This window comes from Salvelinus namaycush, unplaced genomic scaffold, assembly GCF_016432855.1.
Source record: "Salvelinus namaycush isolate Seneca unplaced genomic scaffold, SaNama_1.0 Scaffold1644, whole genome shotgun sequence".
Lineage (NCBI taxonomy): Eukaryota > Metazoa > Chordata > Actinopteri > Salmoniformes > Salmonidae > Salvelinus > Salvelinus namaycush.
The window spans coordinates 28771-50180 of record NW_024058391.1 but is presented as its reverse complement, the minus strand read 5'-3'; the positions used below and the strand labels follow the sequence as shown (position 1 = coordinate 50180).

The 21410-nt window shown below is 46.4% G+C and overlaps 1 protein-coding gene across 1 annotated transcript; it reads right to left on the bottom strand.

Annotated features, from left to right (window-relative positions):
• Positions 1 to 469: 469 nt before the first annotated feature.
• Positions 470 to 1150, bottom strand: LOC120037229 (galanin receptor type 1-like; the record flags this gene model as incomplete). Its single annotated transcript, XM_038983405.1, has 1 exon — positions 470 to 1150. A coding segment is annotated over one exon (681 nt), but the record flags the coding sequence as incomplete, so codon positions are not given.
• Positions 1151 to 21410: the final 20260 nt, after the last annotated feature.

Sequence of the window (21410 nt, the reverse complement as noted above, 5' to 3'; positions counted from 1 at the left end):
GCGACAATATGTGTATGGTAACAAATAACAACCAAAGTAGTTTGTCGAAGTAGTTCAGCCTGGAATCAACCATATGAAGGACTATATAAGTAATTTCTCGAGGTAACCCAGTCTGTAGTAAACCATTTGAAGGACTATATAGGACTGTCAGAAATTCTAGCCCTCTGAACCCAACACCGCACGGGGTAAAAAACTGTCACGCAGAAGGGTACAAAGAGCACTGACACACGCGCAGGTTTTCCGGAGCGCAGGGGTGCCGCACATTCGCACTTTGTTCTCGCTCACAGCATTTATTGCCGCGCTTGGATGAAAAACATTAGCATTATAGCCCAATAAATGTCATCATGTGTCATTGTGTCATTTTCCATTATACAGGAGAGTGTTCCAACCTCACTAATGTACACCCTAACCTGTGCGTAAAAGGTAAGCGTTTGACAGTTTCTCTACTACAGAAGTAAAGTTGTCTTACCTTCGCATAGCAGCATATGATCAACCCCAACGGCAACAGATAGCCAATGACTAAAATAGCGACTTTGTAGGTGTGTTTGGAACCGCTTGCGTACCACGCTTCCCAGCAGAACGAACTGTTTGGCGCTTCCGGATGGTCAGTAAGTATCTGGTGTTGCGCCACTGGTATTGAGAATATGAACGATAGCGTCCATATAACACCGACCCCTATGAGGGCATTCCTCCTGTTGCGAATGCAGGGGGACTTTTTGGAGTGTACAACAGCTATGTACCTGTCCACTGACATGGCAACAAGCGTGAAGATGCTCACCAGCATACACACCATCACCAAATAGTGAACACATTTACATAAAAAGGCTCCAAATATCCACTCAGGTAGGGAGTATATAGTCGCCTGGAACGGAACACAGAATAGCAAAAACAATAGATCCGCTATACTTAAATTAAGGATGAAAATGTTTGTCGTACTTCTGTTGCGCCGGGCCTTGATTTTCCCTATTACTATCATCACTAGAGAGTTCCCGACGACACCCAGGAAAAATATACATCCAAAAATCACCGGAACAATCACCGCCTCCGCACCACCGTGGTCTTCTTCACCGGCACCCGCCGTCAGGTTGCCGGTGTTTAATAACTCGGTCCAGACGTAGCCCGTTTCGTTGCCTGGCAGCAGCATGGTTTTCTCTCACACAGCCGCGGCGTCCTCGTCCAGACGTTCCAGGAGTTTAAAGAAATAACAGCGCTGCTATCTCCGGAGAAAGTGGTGATGTTGTCCAGAGCCTCGCATGGTAGACAATCTGGTCTATGTATCACACTCAGTCCAGTAACACCGCTGTGTCAACTTCCAGATGTTTTGGGTTTAGGCTACTTTTACGCATCGTTTAGAGGAAATGGTTATGCGTTTTTATCCACTTGTGAGAAATTCCGCCTACAACAAGTGAAGGCTAGGTCTCCCGATGCGCGTCTTCGACGGAGCACACTGACGACAGCCTGGCTACGACAGATACAGTATAGGCTAACCCAGGCAGTCATGAAGCGGCAAAATGAAACCATGTGCTGTCCAAAACCTCGCGGAGCTCCTTATAGTAACATGAACATGGAGACCTTCCAGCGCTGGTTCCTTCTGCTGTAAAAATAAATAAATAAATAACGTACTAAAACCTTAATGGTATAATTAAGCAATAAAAAACGAGGGGGTGTGGTATATGGCCAATATATCACGGCTAAGGACTGTTCATATGCACTACGCAACACGGAGTGCCTGAATACAGCCCTCTGCCGTAGTATATTGGCCATATACCACAAACCCACGAGGTGCATTATTGCTATTATAAACAGGTTACCAACAGGTTGACAACCTCTACTGTGAAGTATGTCTGGAGATCATTATACCATGGAGCTCAAAGGGTTTGAGTGAAACACTGTGAGGTGTGAAGATTGGAAAGAAAATAACAACCTATTTATACCTCGTCCTGTAACCTTGGTACCGGCTGCAGCGGTCTCTGATTTAGACCAGTCCCTCGTCCTGTAACCTTGGTACTGGCTGCAGCGGTCTCTGATCTCTGATTTATACCAGTCCCTCGTCCTGTAACCTTGGTACCGGCTGCAGCGGTCTCTGATTTAGACCAGTCCCTCGTCCTGTAACCTTGGTACCGGCTGCAGCGGTCTCTGATTTAGACCAGTCCCTCGTCCTGTAACCTTGGTACCGGCTGCAGCAGTCTCTGATTCAGACCAGTCCCTCGTCCTGTAACCTTGGTACCGGCTGCAGCGGTCTCTGATTTAGACCAGTCCCTCGTCCTGTAACCTTGGTACCGGCTGCAGCAGTCTCTGATTCAGACCAGTCCCTCGTCCTGTAACCTTGGTACCGGCTGCAGCGGTCTCTGATCTCTGATTTAGACCAGTCCCTCGTCCTGTAACCTTGGTACCGGCTGCAGCAGTCTCTGATTTAGACCAGTCCCTCGTCCTGTAACCTTGGTACCAGCTGCAGCGGTCTCTGATTTAGACCAGTCCCTCGTCCTGTAACCTTGGTACTGGCTGCAGCGGTCTCTGATCTCTGATTTATACCAGTCCCTCGTCCTGTAACCTTGGTACCGGCTGCAGCGGTCTCTGATTTAGACCAGTCCCTCGTCTTGTAACCTTGGTACCGACTGCAGCGGTCTCTGATCTCTGATTTAGACCAGTCCCTCGTCCTGTAACCTTGGTACCGGCTGCAGCAGTCTCTGATTCAGACCAGTCCCTCGTCCTGTAACCTTGGTACCGGCTGCAGCGGTCTCTGATTCAGACCAGTCCCTCGTCCTGTAACCTTGGTACCGGCTGCAGCGGTCTCTGATTCAGACCAGTCCCTCGTCCTGTAACCTTGGTACTGGCTGCAGCAGTCTCTGATTCAGACCAGTCCCTCGTCCTGTAACCTTGGTACCGGCTGCAGCGGTCTCTGATTCAGACCAGTCCCTCGTCCTGTAACCTTGGTACCGGCTGTAGCGGTCTCTGATTTAGACCAGTCCCTCGTCCTGTAACCTTGGTACCGGCTGCAGCGGTCTCTGATTTAGACCAGTCCCTCGTCCTGTAACCTTGGTACTGGCTGCAGCGGTCTCTGATCTCTGATTTATACCAGTCCCTCGTCCTGTAACCTTGGTACCGGCTGCAGCGGTCTCTGATTTAGACCAGTCCCTCGTCCTGTAACCTTGGTACCGACTGCAGCAGTCTCTGATCTCTGATTTAGACCAGTCCCTCGTCCTGTAACCTTGGTACCGGCTGCAGCGGTCTCTGATTTAGACCAGTCCCTCGTCCTGTAACCTTGGTACCGGCTGCAGCGGTCTTTGATTTATTCCAGTCCCTCGTCCTGAAACCTTGGTACCGGCTGCAGCAGTCTCTGATTTAGACCAGTCCCTCATCCTGTAACCTTGGTACCGGCTGCAGCAGTCTCTGATTTATACCAGTCCCTCGTCCTGTAACCTTGGTACCGGCTGCAGGAGTCTCTGATTTAGACCAGTCCCTCGTCCTGTAACCTTGGTACCGACTGCAGCAGTCTCTGATTTAGACCAGTCCCTTGTACTGTAAACTTGGTACCGACTGCAGCAGTCTCTGATTTAGAGCAGTCCCTCGTCCTGTAACCTTGGTACCGGCTGCAGCGGTCTCTGATTTAGACCAGTCCATCGTCCTGTAACCTTGGTACCAGCTGCAGCGGTCTCTGAGTTAGACCAGTCCCTCGTCCTGTAACCTTGGTACCGACTGCAGCAGTCTCTGATTTAGACCAGTCCCTCGTCCTGAAACCTTGGTACCGGCTGCAGCAGTCTCTGATTTAGACCAGTCCCTCGTCCTGTAACCTTGGTATCGGCTGCAGCGGTCTCTGATATAGACCAGTCCCTCGTCCTGTAACCTTGGTACCGGCTGCAGCAGTCTCTGATTTAGACCAGTCCCTCGTCCTGTAACCTTGGTACCGGCTGCAGCAGTCTCTGATTTAGACCAGTCCCTCGTCCTGTAACCTTGGTACCGGCTGCAGCAGTCTCTGATTTAGACCAGTCCCTCCTCCTGTAACCTTGGTACCGGCTGCAGCAGTCTCTGATTGAGACCAGTCCCTCGTCCTGTAACCTTGGTACCGACTGCAGCAGTCTCTGATTTAGACCAGTCCCTCGTCCTGTAACCTTGGTACCGGCTGCAGCGGTCTCTGATCTCTGATTTAGACCATTCCCTCGTCCTGTAACCTTGGTACCGGCTGCAGCGGTCTCTGATTTAGACCAGTCCCTCGTCCTATACCCTTGGTACCGACTGCAGCGGTCTCTGATTTAGACCAGTCCCTCTTCCTGTAACCTTGGTACCGGCTGCAGCGGTCTCTGATTTATACCAGTCCCTTATCCTGTAACCTTGGTACCGACTGCAGCAGTCTCTGATTTAGAGCAGTCCCTCGTCCTGTAACCTTGGTACCGGCTGCAGCGGTCTCTGATTTAGACCAGTCCATCGTCCTGTAACCTTGGTACCAGCTGCAGCGGTCTCTGAGTTAGACCAGTCCCTCGTCCTGTAACCTTGGTACCGACTGCAGCAGTCTCTGATTTAGACCAGTCCCTCGTCCTGAAACCTTGGTACCGGCTGCAGCAGTCTCTGATTTAGACCAGTCCCTCGTCCTGTAACCTTGGTATCGGCTGCAGCGGTCTCTGATATAGACCAGTCCCTCGTCCTGTAACCTTGGTACCGGCTGCAGCAGTCTCTGATTTAGACCAGTCCCTCGTCCTGTAACCTTGGTACCGGCTGCAGCAGTCTCTGATTTAGACCAGTCCCTCGTCCTGTAACCTTGGTACCGGCTGCAGCAGTCTCTGATTTAGACCAGTCCCTCCTCCTGTAACCTTGGTACCGGCTGCAGCAGTCTCTGATTGAGACCAGTCCCTCGTCCTGTAACCTTGGTACCGACTGCAGCAGTCTCTGATTTAGACCAGTCCCTCGTCCTGTAACCTTGGTACCGGCTGCAGCGGTCTCTGATCTCTGATTTAGACCATTCCCTCGTCCTGTAACCTTGGTACCGGCTGCAGCGGTCTCTGATTTAGACCAGTCCCTCGTCCTATACCCTTGGTACCGACTGCAGCGGTCTCTGATTTAGACCAGTCCCTCTTCCTGTAACCTTGGTACCGGCTGCAGCGGTCTCTGATTTATACCAGTCCCTCGTCCTGTAACCTTGATACCGGCTGCAGCGGTCTCTGATTTATACCAGTCCCTCGTCCTGTAACCTTGGTACCGGCTGCAGCGGTCTCTGATATAGACCTGTCCCTTATCCTGTAACCTTGGTACCGGCTGCAGCGGTCTCTGATTCAGACCAGTCCCTCATCCTGTAACCTTGGTACCGGCTGCAGCAGTCTCTGAATTAGACCAGTCCCTCGTCCTGTAACCTTGGTACCGGCTGCAGCGGTCTCTGATTTATTCCAGTCCCTCGTCCTGTAACCTTGGTACCGGCTGCAGCAGTCTCTGATTTAGACCAGTACCTCATCCTGTAACCTTGGTACCGGCTGCAGCAGTCTCTGATTTAGACCAGTCCCTCGTCCTGTAACCTTGGTACCGGCTGCAGCAGTCTCTGATTTAGACCAGTCCCTCGTCCTGTAACCTTGGTACCGGCTGCAGCGGTCTCTGATCTCTGATTTAGACCATTCCCTCGTCCTGTAACCTTGGTACCGGCTGCAGCGGTCTCTGATTTAGACCAGTCCCTCGTCCTGTAACCTTGGTACCGACTGCAGCGGTCTCTGATTTAGACCAGTCCCTCGTCCTGTAACCTTGGTACCGGCTGCAGCGGTCTCTGATTTATACCAGTCCCTCGTCCTGTAACCTTGGTACCGGCTGCAGCGGTCTCTGATTTATACCAGTCCCTCGTCCTGTAACCTTGGTACCGACTGCAGCGTTCTCTGATATAGACCTGTCCCTTATCCTGTAACCTTGGTACCGGCTGCAGCGGTCTCTGATTTAGACCAGTCCCTCATCCTGTAACCTTGGTACCGGGCTGCAGCAGTCTCTGAATTAGACCAGTCCCTCGTCCTGTAACCTTGGTACCGGCTGCAGCGGTCTCTGATTTATTCCAGTCCCTCGTCCTGTAACCTTGGTACCGGCTGCAGCAGTCTCTGATTTAGACCAGTCCCTCGTCCTGTAACCTTGGTACCGGCTGCAGCAGTCTCTGATTTAGACCAGTCCCTCGTCCTGTAAACTTGGTACTGGCTGCAGCAGTCTCTGATTTAGACCAGTCCCTCATCCTGTAACCTTGGTACCGGCTGCAGCAGTCTCTGATTTAGACCAGTCCCTCGTCCTGTAACCTTGGTACCGGCTGCAGCGGTCTCTGATTTATACCAGTCCCTTGTCCTGTAACCTTGGTACCGGCTGCAGCAGTCTCTGATTTAGACCAGTCCCTCGTCCTGTAACCTTGGTACCGGCTACAGCGGTCTCTGATTTAGACCAGTCCCTCGTCCTGTAACCTTGGTACCGACTGCAGCGGTCTCTGATTTATACCAGTCCCTTGTCCTGTAACCTTGGTACCGGCTGCAGCAGTCTCTGATTTAGACCAGTCCCTCGTCCTGTAACCTTGGTACCGGCTGCAGCAGTCTCTGATTTAGACCAGTCCCTCGTCCTGTAACCTTGGTACCGACTGCAGCGGTCTCTGATTTATACCAGTCCCTTGTCCTGTAACCTTGGTACCGGCTGCAGCAGTCTCTGATTTAGACCAGTCCCTCGTCCTGTAACCTTGGTAGCAGCTGCAGCAGTCTCTGATTTAGACCAGTCCCTCGTCCTGTAACCTTGGTACCGGCTGCAGCGGTCTCTGATTTAGACCAGTCCCTCGTCCTGTAACCTTGGTACCGGCTGCAGCAGTCTCTGATTTAGACCAGTCCCTCGTCCTGTAACCTTGGTACCGACTGCAGCGGTCTCTGATTTATACCAGTCCCTTGTCCTGTAACCTTGGTACCGGCTGCAGCAGTCTCTGATTTAGACCAGTCCCTCGTCCAGTAACCTTGGTACCAGCTGCAGCAGTCTCTGATTTAGACCAGTCCCTCGTCCTGTAACCTTGGTACCGGCTGCAGCGGTCTCTGATTTAGACCAGTCCCTCGTCCTGTAACCTTGGTACCGGCTGCAGCAGTCTCTGATTTAGACCAGTCCCTCGTCCTGTAACCTTGGTACCGACTGCAGCGGTCTCTGATTTATACCAGTCCCTCGTCCTGTAACCTTGGTACCGGCTGCAGCGGTCTCTGATTTATACCAGTCCCTCGTCCTGTAACCTTGGTACCGACTGCAGCGGTCTCTGATATAGACCTGTCCCTTATCCTGTAACCTTGGTACCGGCTGCAGCGGTCTCTGATTTAGACCAGTCCCTCATCCTGTAACCTTGGTACCGGGCTGCAGCAGTCTCTGAATTAGACCAGTCCCTCGTCCTGTAACCTTGGTACCGGCTGCAGCGGTCTCTGATTTATTCCAGTCCCTCGTCCTGTAACCTTGGTACCGGCTGCAGCAGTCTCTGATTTAGACCAGTCCCTCGTCCTGTAACCTTGGTACCGGCTGCAGCAGTCTCTGATTTAGACCAGTCCCTCGTCCTGTAAACTTGGTACTGGCTGCAGCAGTCTCTGATTTAGACCAGTCCCTCATCCTGTAACCTTGGTACCGGCTGCAGCAGTCTCTGATTTAGACCAGTCCCTCGTCCTGTAACCTTGGTACCGGCTGCAGCGGTCTCTGATTTATACCAGTCCCTTGTCCTGTAACCTTGGTACCGGCTGCAGCAGTCTCTGATTTAGACCAGTCCCTCGTCCTGTAACCTTGGTACCGGCTACAGCGGTCTCTGATTTAGACCAGTCCCTCGTCCTGTAACCTTGGTACCGACTGCAGCGGTCTCTGATTTATACCAGTCCCTTGTCCTGTAACCTTGGTACCGGCTGCAGCAGTCTCTGATTTAGACCAGTCCCTCGTCCTGTAACCTTGGTACCGGCTGCAGCAGTCTCTGATTTAGACCAGTCCCTCGTCCTGTAACCTTGGTACCGACTGCAGCGGTCTCTGATTTATACCAGTCCCTTGTCCTGTAACCTTGGTACCGGCTGCAGCAGTCTCTGATTTAGACCAGTCCCTCGTCCTGTAACCTTGGTAGCAGCTGCAGCAGTCTCTGATTTAGACCAGTCCCTCGTCCTGTAACCTTGGTACCGGCTGCAGCGGTCTCTGATTTAGACCAGTCCCTCGTCCTGTAACCTTGGTACCGGCTGCAGCAGTCTCTGATTTAGACCAGTCCCTCGTCCTGTAACCTTGGTACCGACTGCAGCGGTCTCTGATTTATACCAGTCCCTTGTCCTGTAACCTTGGTACCGGCTGCAGCAGTCTCTGATTTAGACCAGTCCCTCGTCCTGTAACCTTGGTACCAGCTGCAGCAGTCTCTGATTTAGACCAGTCCCTCGTCCTGTAACCTTGGTACCGGCTGCAGCGGTCTCTGATTTAGACCAGTCCCTCGTCCTGTAACCTTGGTACCGGCTGCAGCAGTCTCTGATTTAGACCAGTCCCTCGTCCTGTAACCTTGGTACCGACTGCAGCGGTCTCTGATTTATACCAGTCCCTCGTCCTGTAACCTTGGTACCAGCTGCAGCAGTCTCTGATTTAGACCAGTCCCTCGTCCTGTAACCTTGGTACCGACTGCAGCAGTCTCTGATTTAGACCAGTCCCTCGTCCTGTAACCTTGGTACCGGCTGCAGCGGTCTCTGATTTAGACCAGTCCCTCGTCCTGTAACCTTGGTACCGACTGCAGCGGTCTCTGATTTATACCAGTCCCTCGTCCTGTAACCTTGGTACCGGCTGCAGCAGTCTCTGATTTAGACCAGTCCCTCGTCCTGTAACCTTGGTACCGGCTGCAGCAGTCTCTGATTTAGACCAGTCCCTCGTCCTGTAACCTTGGTACCGGCTACAGCGGTCTCTGATTTCAATCATGGCTTTTATGTTTATATGCCGTTTCATTTCATTATCTGACATTTAATTTTTAATCTTTTTTTTATTGACAATAGCAAGTTTTATAAAAAATGTGTGCTGACTCGAATCTGGAATATTTGACAGAGAGAAATCCTTGGATAAAATACTATGTGGCAAGTCGAAAGTATCACTCGGTTGGATATCCCACAAACAAAATCACTGCCTCTAGGATAGTTTTGGTCTTCTACGAACCCCTGCATGTCACGTGTGCTCCCTCTCCGGTCTCTCTAGGTCACCAGGCTGCTCGTTATGGCGCACACCTGTCACCATCGTTACGCGTGTCAGCGCATTATGACACTCACCTGGACTTCATCACCTCCCTGATTACCTTCCCTATATATGTCACTCCCTTTGGTTCCTTCCCTATATATGTCACTCCCTTTGGTTCCTGCCCTATATATGTCACTCCTTTTGGTTCCTTCCCTATATATGTCACTCCCTTTGGTTCCTTCCCTACATATGTCACTCCCTTTGGTTCCTTCCCTATATATGTCACCCCCTTTGGTTCCTTCCATATATATGTCACTCCTTTTGGTTCCTTCCCTATATATGTCACTCCCTTTGGTTCCTTCCCTATATATGTCACTCCCTTTGGTTCCTTCCCTATATATGTCACTCCCTTTGGTTCCTTCCCTATATATGTCACTCCCTTTGGTTCCTTCCCTATATATGTCGCTCCCTTTGGTTCCTTCCCTATATATGTCCCTCCCTTTGGTTCCTTCCCTATATATGTCCCTCCCTTTGGTTCCTTCCCTATATATGTCCCTCCCTTTGGTTCCTTCCCTATATATGTCACTCCCTTTGGTTCCTTCCCTATGTATGTCCCTCCCTTTGGTTTCTTCCCTATATATGTCCCTCCCTTTGGTTCCTTCCCTATATATGTCCCTCCCTTTGGTTCCTTCCCTATATATGTCACCCCCTTTGGTTCCTTCCCTATATATGTTACCCCTTTGGTTCCTTCCCTATATATGTCACTCCCTTTGGTTCCTTCCCTATATATGTCACCCCTTTGGTTCCTTCCCTATATATGTCACCCCTTTGGTTCCTTCCCTATATATGTCACTCCCTTTGGTTCCTTCCCTATATATGTTACCCCTTTGGTTCCTTCCCTATATGTGTCCCTCTCTTTGGTTCCTTCCCTATATATGTCACCCCTTTGGTTCCTTCCCTATATATGTCACTCCCTTTGGTTCCTTCCCTATATATGTCCCTCCCTTTGGTTCCTTCCCTATATATGTCCCTCCCTTTGGTTCCTTCCCTATATATGTCCCTCCCTTTGGTTCCTTCCCTATATATGTCACTCCCTTTGGTTCCTTCCCTATATATGTCCCTCCCTTTGGTTCCTTCTCTATATATGTCACCCCTTTGGTTCCTTCCCTATATATGTCACTCCCTTTGGTTCCTTCCCTATATATGTCACTCCCTTTGGTTCCTTCCCTATATATGTCCCTCCCTTTGGTTCCTTCCCTATATATGTCACTCCCTTTGGTTCCTTCCCTATATATGTCACTCCCTTTGGTTCCTTCCCTATATATGTCCCTCCCTTTGGTTCCTTCCCTATATATGTCACTCCCTTTGGTTCCTTCCCTATATATGTCCCTCCCTTTGGTTCCTTCCCTATATATGTCCCTCCCTTTGGTTCCTTCCCTATATATGTCCCTCCCTTTGGTTCCTTCCCTATATATGTCACTCCCTTTGGTTCCTTCCCTATATATGTCCCTCCCTTTGGTTCCTTCCCTATATATGTCACTCCCTTTGGGTCCCTCCCTATATATGTCACCCCTTTGGTTCCTTCCCTATATGTGTCCCTCCCTTTGGTTCCTTCCCTATATATGTCACCCCCTTTGGTTCCTTCCCCAGGCATTATTGTTTCTGTTCCTGGTTCCTTTTTTGTATTATCAGTGTTTAATTGCTAAATTGTAATTCCTTCGCCACTACGGCCTATTTATTGCCTTACCTCCCAAATCTTACCTCATTCGCACAGACTTTTCTATTGTGTTATTGACTATATGTTTTGTTTATTTCATGTGTAACTCTGTGTTGTTGTTTGTGTCGCACTGCTTTGCTTTATCTTGGCCAGTTGTAAATAAGAACTTGTTCTCAACTGGCCCTACCCGGTTAAATAAAGGTGAAATAAAAATATATAACAAAATAATGTTGTGTTTTGTTGATTAAAACACTCACTCCCTGAACTTGCATCTTGACTCTCAGAGCACATCGTTACACAGAACGATTCAATTAGGGAATCAATCAATAATTAATTTCTTTCTTTAGTTTGAAACAAAGCTTTAAAATAACTAGTTCCCTTCAGTGAAATATTTTTTTGGGGGGGAATGATATATGAACTCCATTATAAGTTTTGATGTCTATTTTTCTACTGTACCTACACATTAAAACCTCTCTGGGATAGGCTGGATGCATTAAAACCTCTCTGGGATAGGCTGGATGCATTAAAACCTCTCTGGGATAGGCTGGACCTCTCTGGGATAGGAGGGACGCATTAAAACCTCTCTGGGATAGGAGGGACGCATTAAAACCTCTCTGGGACAGGAGGGACGCATTAAAACCTATCTGGGATAGGAGGGACGCATTAAAACCTCTCTGGGATAGGCTGGATGCATTAAAACCTCTCTGGGATAGGCTGGATGCATTAAAACCTCTCTGGGATAGGAGGGATGCATTAAAACCTCTCTGGGATAGGAGGGACGCATTAAAACCTCTCTGGGACAGGAGGGACGCATTAAAACCTCTCTGGGACAGGAGGGACGCATTAAAACCTCTCTGGGACAGGAGGGACGCATTAAAACCTCTCTGGGACAGGAGGGACGCATTAAAACCTCTCTGGGATAGGCTGGATGCATTAAAACCTCTCTGGGATAGGCTGGATGCATTAAAACCTCTCTGGGATAGGAGGGACGCATTAAAACCTCTCTGGGATAGGAGGGATGCATTAAAACCTCTCTTGGACAGGAGGGACGCATTAAAACCTCTCTGGGACAGGAGGGACGCATTAAAACCTCTCTGGGATAGGCTGGATGCATTAAAACCTCTCTGGGATAGGAGGGACGCATTAAAACCTCTCTGGGATAGGCTGGATGCATTAAAACCTCTCTGGGATAGGCTGGATGCATTAAAACCTCTCTGGGATAGGAGGGATGCATTAAAACCTCTCTGGGATAGGCTGGATGCATTAAAACCTATCTGGGATAGGAGGGATGCATTAAAACCTCTCTGGGATAGGAGGGATGCATTAAAACCTCTCTGGGATAGGAGGGATGCATTAAAACCTCTCTGGGATAGGCTGGATGCATTAAAATCTCTCTGGGATAGGAGGGACGCATTAAAACCTCTCTGGGATAGGCTGGACGCATTAAAACCTCTCTGGGATAGGCTGGATGCATTAAAATCTCTCTGGGATAGGAGGGACGCATTAAAACCTCTCTGGGATAAGAGGGACGCATTAAAACCTCTCTGGGATAGGCTGGATGCATTAAAACCTCTCTGGGATAGGAGGGATGCATTAAAACCTCTCTGGGATAGGAGGGATGCATTAACTTCTTCTGGCTGCAGGTGCAGTATTGAGTAGCTCTGATAAAAGGTGCCCATTTCAAACGGCCTCGTACTCAATTCTTGCTCGTACAATATGCATATTATTATTACTATTGGATAGAAAACACTCTCTAGTTTCTAAAACCATTTGAATTATATCTGTGAGTAAAACAGAACTCATTTGGCACAAACTTCCTGACCAGGAAGTGGAAAGTCTGAAAACTATGCTCTGTTCTAGGTCCTGCCTATAAATGGGCATGATACGTATTAGTATACATGCACGTCATACACCTTCCCCTAGATGTCAAGAGGCAGTGAGAGAAGAAATGGAGTGTTTATCTTGGTCTGAGGCTGAATAAATCCTCTTGGAATGACGTGTCACCCATTTCCTGTTTTCTGGAAAGCGCGAGGATGGACCTGGAATTGCCTTCTGTAAAGCTGTCGTTATAGGCGACTACTATCTCCGGCTTTGATTTTATTTGAAACATGTGACAATATCATCGTAAAGTATGTTTTTTCAATATAGTTTTATTATATTATTGAAATTTATTCGGGACGTTAGGCGTGTTGCGTTGTGTGCCTTTGTTCAGGACGGAGAGCTTCGCGCCACTTGGCTAGTGCGCTTGCTAATTCAAGAGGGAAAAAGGACGTTCTAAATCCAAACAACGATTGTTCTTGACAAAGGACCTCTTGTACAACATTCTGATGGAAGATCAGCAAAAGTAGGACCCATGTTATGATGCTATTTCATATATCTGTCGAACTGTGTACTATTAGTTTTGCGCCCAGGTTTTGGGCACTCGCTCGCCATAACATAAGCCTTATGTCGTCATGAAGTTATTTTTAGAATTCTAACACTGCGATTGCATTAAGAACTAGTGTATCTATCATTTCCTATACAACATGTATTTTTTAGTAATGTTTATGAATAGTTATTTGGTCAGAATATGTGAGAGTCACAAAAATATCCGGACGTTCTGGGAAAAAGATGCTACCTTAGCACAATGTGTAACCACTGATTTCAGCTCTAAATATGCACATTTTCGAACAAAACATAGATTTATTGTATAACATGTTATAAGACTGTCATCTGATGAAGTTGTTTCTTGGTTAGTTTGGTTGGTTCTTGGTTAGTTAGGTTGGCTTTGTGCATGCTACCTGTGCTGTGAAAAATGTCTGTCCTTTTTTGTATTTGGTGGTGAGCTAACATAAATATACGTGGTGTTTTCGCTGTAAAACATTTTAAAAATCGGACATGTTGGCTGGATTCACAAGATGTGTACCTTTCATATGCTGTATTGGACTTGTTAACCTGTTAGGCTGGCTGGCTGGCCCGACACCGGTACACTTATGACAACATCCAGCTCAAGTGCAGGGCGCGAAATTCAAAAGATATTTTTTTTAAATATTTAACTTTCACACATTAACAAGTCCAATACAGCATATGAAAGGTACACATCTTGTGAATCAAGCCAACATGTCCGATTTTTAAAATGTTTTACAGGGAAGACAAAATATGTAAATCTATTAGCTAACCACGTTAGCAAAAGACACCACTTTTCTAACTCCATCAGTTTCTTACTCCATCACTAGCTATCACAAATTCGACCAAATAAAGAAATAAATAGCCACTAACCAAGAAAAAACTTCATCAGATGACAGTCTGATAACATATTTATTGTATAGCATATGTTTTGTTCGAAAAATTTGCATATTTCAGGTATAAATCATAGTTTACATTTCAGCTACAATCAGAAATTGCACCGAAAGCAGCCATAATATTTACAGACACCAACGTCAAATACCTAATTACTCATCATAAAACATTTCTGAAAAATACATAGTGTGCAGCAATTGAAAGACAGGCATCTTGTGATTCCAGACAATATTTCCGATTTATTAAATGTTTTACAGCGAAAACAAAATGTAGCGCTATATTAGCGTAGCCACAATAGCCAGAAACACTTGGGCGCCCACGACCAGTTCACATGCACGACAGATATATGAAATAACATCATAAATTAGGTCTTACTTTTGCTGATCTTTCATCAGAATGTTGAACAAGGTGTCCTTTGTCCAGATGAGTCGTTGTTTGGATTCAGAACGGCAAATTTCCCTCTTCATTTAGCATGGGCACTAGCCGAGTGGCACAGATCTCTCCAACGTAAACACAGTCAGAGAACGGAACACGGCAAAACTCCCGAAAAAAATTCAATAATCTGATTAAACTATATTGAAAAAACATACATTACGATGATATGGTCACATGTATCAAAAAAAATCAGAGCCGGAGATAGTTGTCGTCCATTACGGCAGCAAAACAGAAGGCAATCCCACTTCCAAGTCGCGCGCTTCAGAGTACCGGAAGTGGACGGTCACGTCAAAGAAATAGCTTTTATTCCACCCCAGACCAAGATAAACACAACATTTCTTCTCTCACATCATCTTGACACCGAGAGGAAGGCGTATGGAGTGTACGTAGACTCCTACGTGTCATGACCATGTATAGGCAGGAAGTTGAACAGAGCATATATTTCTGACATTCTACTTCCTGGTCAGGGAAAGTGCTGCCAAATGAGTTCTGTTTCACTCAGAGAAATAATTCCAACGGTTTTAGAAACTAGAGAGTGTTTTCTATCCAATAGTAATAATAATATCCATATTGTACGAGCAAGAATTGAGTACGAGGCCGTTTGAAATGGGCACGATTTCACTGGCTACTCAATACTTTCCCTTGCAGCCATAAGAAGTTTTTAATGTGTGAAAGTTAAATATTTAAAAAATATATATTTTGAATTTCGCGCCCTGCACTTGAGCTGGCTGTTGTCATAAGTGTACCGACGTCGGGCTTGCAGCCAGAAGAAGTTAAAACCTCTCTGGGATAGGAGGCATGCATTAAAACCTCTCTGGGATAGGCTGGATGCATTAAAACCTCTCTGGGATAGGAGGGACACATTAAAACCTCTCTGGGATAGGAGGGACGCATTAAAACCTCTCTGGGATAGGAGGGACACATTAAAACCTCTCTGGGATAGGAGGGACACATTAAAACCTCTCTGGGATAGGCTGGACGCATTAAAACCTCTCTGGGATAGGCTGGATGCATTAAAACCTCTCTGGGATAGGAGGGACACATTAAAACCTCTCTGGGATAGGAGGGACACATTAAAACCTCTCTGGGATAGGAGGCATGCATTAAAACCTCTCTGGGATAGGCTAGATGCATTAAAACCTCTCTGGGATAGGAGGGACACATTAAAACCTCTCTGGGATAGGCTGGACGCATTAAAACCTCTCTGGGATAGGAGGGACACATTAAAACCTCTCTGGGATAGGAGGGACACATTAAAACCTCTCTGGGATAGGAGGGACGCGTTAAAACCTCTCTGGGATAGGCTGGATGCATTAAAACCTCTCTGGGATAGGCTGGACGCATTAAAACCTCTCTGGGATAGGCTGGACACATTAAAACCTCTCTGGGATAGGCTGGATGCATTAAAACCTCTCTGGGATAGGAGGGACGCATTAAAACCTCTCTGGGATAGGAGGGATGCATTAAAACCTCTCTGGGATAGGAGGGACGCATTAAAACCTCTCTGGGATAGGAGGGATGCATTAAAACCTCTCTGGGATAGGAGGGATGCATTAAAACCTCTCTGGGATAGGAGGGACGCATTAAAATCATGACAACTTCAGTCCTTAAACTGGAGGTCAAATGATGCACATCCTCAGATCATCACATGGATAAGATTCTGAGAAACCCACAATTTGACTCCTTCATACAGCAATGCATCATCACTCTTCAAATACCCCATTCAGATTTACAAACAGAATGGTTTTTAGAGATGATGTAGTGCTACTGGCTTTAACAAACACAGAGAGTTATTTTGAGACTTTACAAGAGAAAGGAAGAGAGAGAGATAGAGACACACACAGAGAGAGAGAGAAATAGAGAGAGAGAGAGAAATAGAGAGAGAGAGAGAGAAATAGAGACCGAGAGAGAGACAGACCGAGAGAGAGAGAGAGAGACAGACCGAGAGAGAGAGAGAGACACAGAGAGAGACAGACAGACAGACAGAGAGAGAGAGAGAGAGAGAGAGAGAGAGAGAGAGAGATAGAGACACACAGAGAGAGAGAGAAATAGAGAGAGAGAGAGAAATAGAGACAGAGAGAGAGACAGACCGAGAGAGAGAGAGAGAGAGAGACACAGAGAGAGACAGACAGACAGAGAGAGAGAGAGAGAGAGAGACACACAGAGAGAGAGAGAGACAGACAGAGACAGAGAGACAGACACACAGAGAGAGAGAGAGAGATAGTTACTTTATATATAAATACAGTTTTATATATATATATATATTTATATGTATATAAAACGTAGTAGTTAGTAGTTACTGTATTTCTGACTGCTGTTCTTTCTTTTTGCAACATGAAATCGCTATCAGTTAGCATGTGGAACATTCAGGGCCTAAACTCATCATCCTATCAGTTAGCATGTGGAACATTCAGGGCCTAAACTCATCAACCTATCAGTTAGCATGTGGAACATTCAGGGCCTAAACTCATCATCCTATCAGTTAGCATGTGGAACATTCAGGGCCTAAACTCATCATCCTATCAGTTAGCATGTGGAACATTCAGGGTCTAAACTCATCATCCTATCAGTTAGCATGTGGAACATTCAGGGCCTAAACTCATCATCCTATCAGTTAGCATGTGGAACATTCAGGGCCTAAACTCATCATCCTATCAGTTAGCATGTGGAACATTCAGGGCCTAAACTCATCAACCTATCAGTTAGCATGTGGAACATTCAGGGCCTAAACTCATCATCCTATCAGTTAGCATGTGGAACATTCAGGGCCTAAACTCATCATCCTATCAGTTAGCATGTGGAACATTCAGGGCCTAAACTCATCAACCTATCAGTTAGCATGTGGAACATTCAGGGCCTAAACTCATCAACCTATCAGTTAGCATGTGGAACATTCAGGGCCTAAACTCATCATCCTATCAGTTAGCATGTGGAACATTCAGGGTCTAAACTCATCATCCTATCAGTTAGCATGTGGAACATTCAGGGCCTAAACTCATCATCCTATCAGTTAGCATGTGGAACATTCAGGGCCTAAACTCATCATCCTATCAGTTAGCATGTGGAACATTCAGGGCCTAAACTCATCAACCTATCAGTTAGCATGTGGAACATTCAGGGTCTAAACTCATCATCCTATCAGTTAGCATGTGGAACATTCAGGGCCTAAACTCATCATCCTATCAGTTAGCATGTGGAACATTCAAGGCCTAAACTCATCAACCTTTGGACTGAAGAGTTTAACACTGGAGTTCAACAAACATCTTAAAGATGTTGAGGTCATCATTCTGCAGGAGACATGGTGTAAGGCTGACGTTGTCACTCACTGTCCCCCAGGCTACAGAGAGGTCATTATGATGTCACTGTCCCACAGGCTACAGAGAGGTCATTGTGATGTCACTGTCCCACAGGCTACAGAGAGGTCATTATGATGTCACTGTCCCACAGGCTACAGAGAGGTCATTATGATGTCACTGTCCCACAGGCTACAGAGAGGTCACTGTGCCGTCACAGAAACACAGCTCTGTCAATAGAGGCAGAGACTCTGGAGGACTGAATATTTGGTACAAATCCGAACTACAAAATATAATTGATCCCCTCAAAATGGGTAAATATCACATTTGGTTAAAACTGAAAAAATAACTTGTACTGACAGAAAAATATGTGTTCCTTTGCGCAATTTATATCCCCCCCTCAGAATCCCCATATTACTCAGAGGAGATCTTCCCCACCCTTGAGGAAGAGACGTGCCATTTCCAGGCCCAGGGAAATGTGCTCATCTGTGGGGACACAAATGCACGCACAGGAACACTACCTGATCTAACGACCACATGAGGCGACAGCTTTATTACAGGCCATACTGTTTCTAACTGTCTTAATCTCCCCCGGTGAAACAACAGTGACAGCACCGTCAACAACAACGGAAGGGATCTGTTGCAGCTCTGTAGAAGCCTGGGTCTGTACTTTGTCAATGGTAGGTTACGGGGGGGACTCTTTGGGGGAGATTCACCTACTGCTCACCTCTTGGCCACAGTACAATAGACTGTATGATTACAGACATTGACCCTTTGTCTGATCACCTCTGTCTGAACACCTCTGTCTGATCACAGCCAAATTACGTAGTTCCTCAAAAGAACAGACATGGAAACAACCAGACATCCACAGCCCAGTAAGCTGTACAATATCAGACATTTAAACAGATGGGACCAAAACAGCACAGAAGAATACCAGAAATCAACCAGTAACCAAAATATCCAAACACTCTTCGATAACCTTCTGGATACCACATTCACTCACAGTAAAGAAGGCATCAATCTAGCAGTAAAAAACATCAACTATATATTCAGGAAAACGGCAAATGAAGCACAACTGAAATTGATAAAAAAAATAATAATTTAAAGATCACAGATGACAAATGGTTTGATGCAGATTGTAAAATTATAAGTAAAATATTTAGAACACTGTCAAACCAAAAGCACAGAGACCCAAATAATGGTGAATTACGCCTTCATTACTGTGAGACTTTAAAACTCTATAAACGTAACACTCAGAACCAAAGAAAGCACAGTACAACAGCAAGCAGCTGACACTAATTGAGGAGTCCATAAATACAAACAACTTCTGGCAAAATTGAAAAAAAAAAATCTAAACAAGAGGAATTAGCGATACAAAATGGTGACATATGGACAACCCATTTTAAAACACTCTACAACACCGTTCAAACTGACACCAACGCAGAACAACGCCAAATTCATGAGAAGTTGAATGGATTAGAAAAAGCTATGAAGGACAATCAAAATCCACTGGACTCCCCAATTACTGACCAGGAGCTCTATAAGAAACTTCAGGCTCTCAAATTTATAAAAGCATGCGGACCTGATGGCATCCTAAATGAGATGCTCAAATTCACAAGTGCAAAATGTCATTTGGCTATATTAAAACTGTTTAATTTGATCCTGAGTGTAGGTTATTTCCCTGACATCTGGAATCAAGGACTCATAACCCACTGTCACGTTCCTGACCTGTTGTCTGTTATTTTTGTATGTGTTTAGTTGGTCAGGGCGTGAGTTGGGGTGGGCATTCTATGTTTTGTGTTTCTATGTTTAGGTCATTGGTAATTAGCCTTATATGGTTCTCAATCAGAGACAGGTGTTTGATGTTTCCTCTGATTGGGAACCATATAAAGGTAGGGTGTTCACACTGTTTGTTTGTGGGTGGTTGTCTTCCGTGTCTGTGTATGTTGCACCACACGGGACTGTTTCGGTTTGTTCGTTCGTTTGATGTAGTCTGTTCCTGTTCGTGAGTTCTTCGTGTATTTATGTAAGTTCCATGTTCAGGTCTGTCTACGTCGTTTTGTTATTTTGTAGTTTATTATCAAGTGTTATTTCGTGTTTCGTCGTTTGTTTAATAAACTTCATTATGTATTCACAACCCGCTGCATTTTGGTCCTCCGATCCTTCTCTCCTCTCCTCGTCCGAGGAGGAGGAAGAACTAGACTGTCGTTACACCCACATTTTTAAGAACGGAGACAAATTTGACCCTACCAATTACAGAGGCATTTGTGTGAACAGTAACCTGGGGAAGGTTTTCTGTAGTATTATCAATGTAAGAGTTCTAAACTTTCTTAATAAGCACAATGTCTTGAGTAAAAGCCAAATTGGATTCATACCAAAACATCGCACGACCGATCATATTTACACCCTACACACCCTGATAGATAAACATGTCCATCAAAATAATACCAAAATATAAGCTTGCTTTATCGTCTTCCAAAAAGCATTTGATTCTATTTGGCATACAGAACTAATCTACAAAGTTATTGAAAGTGGTGTAGGGGGTAATTAAATAATTACATCAATGTATACTGGCAATACGTGCAGCATTAAAATTGGCAAGAAAATAACAGAATTCTTTAACCAGGGGCGGGGCCTTCGCCAGGGTTGCAATCTGAGCCCTGCACTCTTCAATATTTACATCAACGAATTGGACGCTATTCTAGAAAAATTCTCAGCCCCTGGTGTTAGTCGCCGCAATTCAGAAGTTAAATGCCTGCTCTTCGCAGATGACCTATGCCTGCTGTCACCCACAGCACATGGCCTACAGCAGAGCCTGGACCTGCTAGAGCAGTACAGCCAGACCTGGGCCCTGGCAGCAAACCCCCACAGCACATGGCCTACAGCAGAGCCTGGACCTGCTAGAGCAGTACAGCCAGACCTGGGCCCTGGCAGTAAACCCCCACAGCACATGGCCTACAGCAGAGCCTGGACCTGCTAGATCAGACCTGGGCCCTGGCAGTAAACCCCCACAGCACATGGCCTACAGCAGAGCCTGGACCTGCTAGAGCAGTACTGCCACACCTGGGCCCTGGCAGTAACCCCCACAGCACATGGCCTACAGCAGAGCCTGGACCTGCTAGAGCAGTACTGCCAGACCTGAGCCCTGGCAGTAAACCCCAAAAAGACTAAAATAATGATTTTCCAGAGAAGATCCAGATCTCAGGGAATTAGACCAAAGTTCTCAATTGGACACACTACAATTACTTAGGTTTAAAAATAAGCTCAACTGGAGACCTTAATGAGGTAGTGTTACGGCTGTCGTCTGAATGAGACCAAGGTGCAGCGTGGTAGGCGTACATTTTGAATTTATTAAATGAACACCAAAAAAAACAAGATAAACGACACGTAAAGTATAGTAGCTCTAAACCAGCAACTAACAAAAACAAGATCCCACAACAGAAAGTGGGAAAAAGGGCTGCCTAAGTATGATTCCCAATCAGAGACAACGATAGACAGCTGTCTCTGATTGGGAACCCTACCCGGCCAAAACATAGAAATACAAATAATAG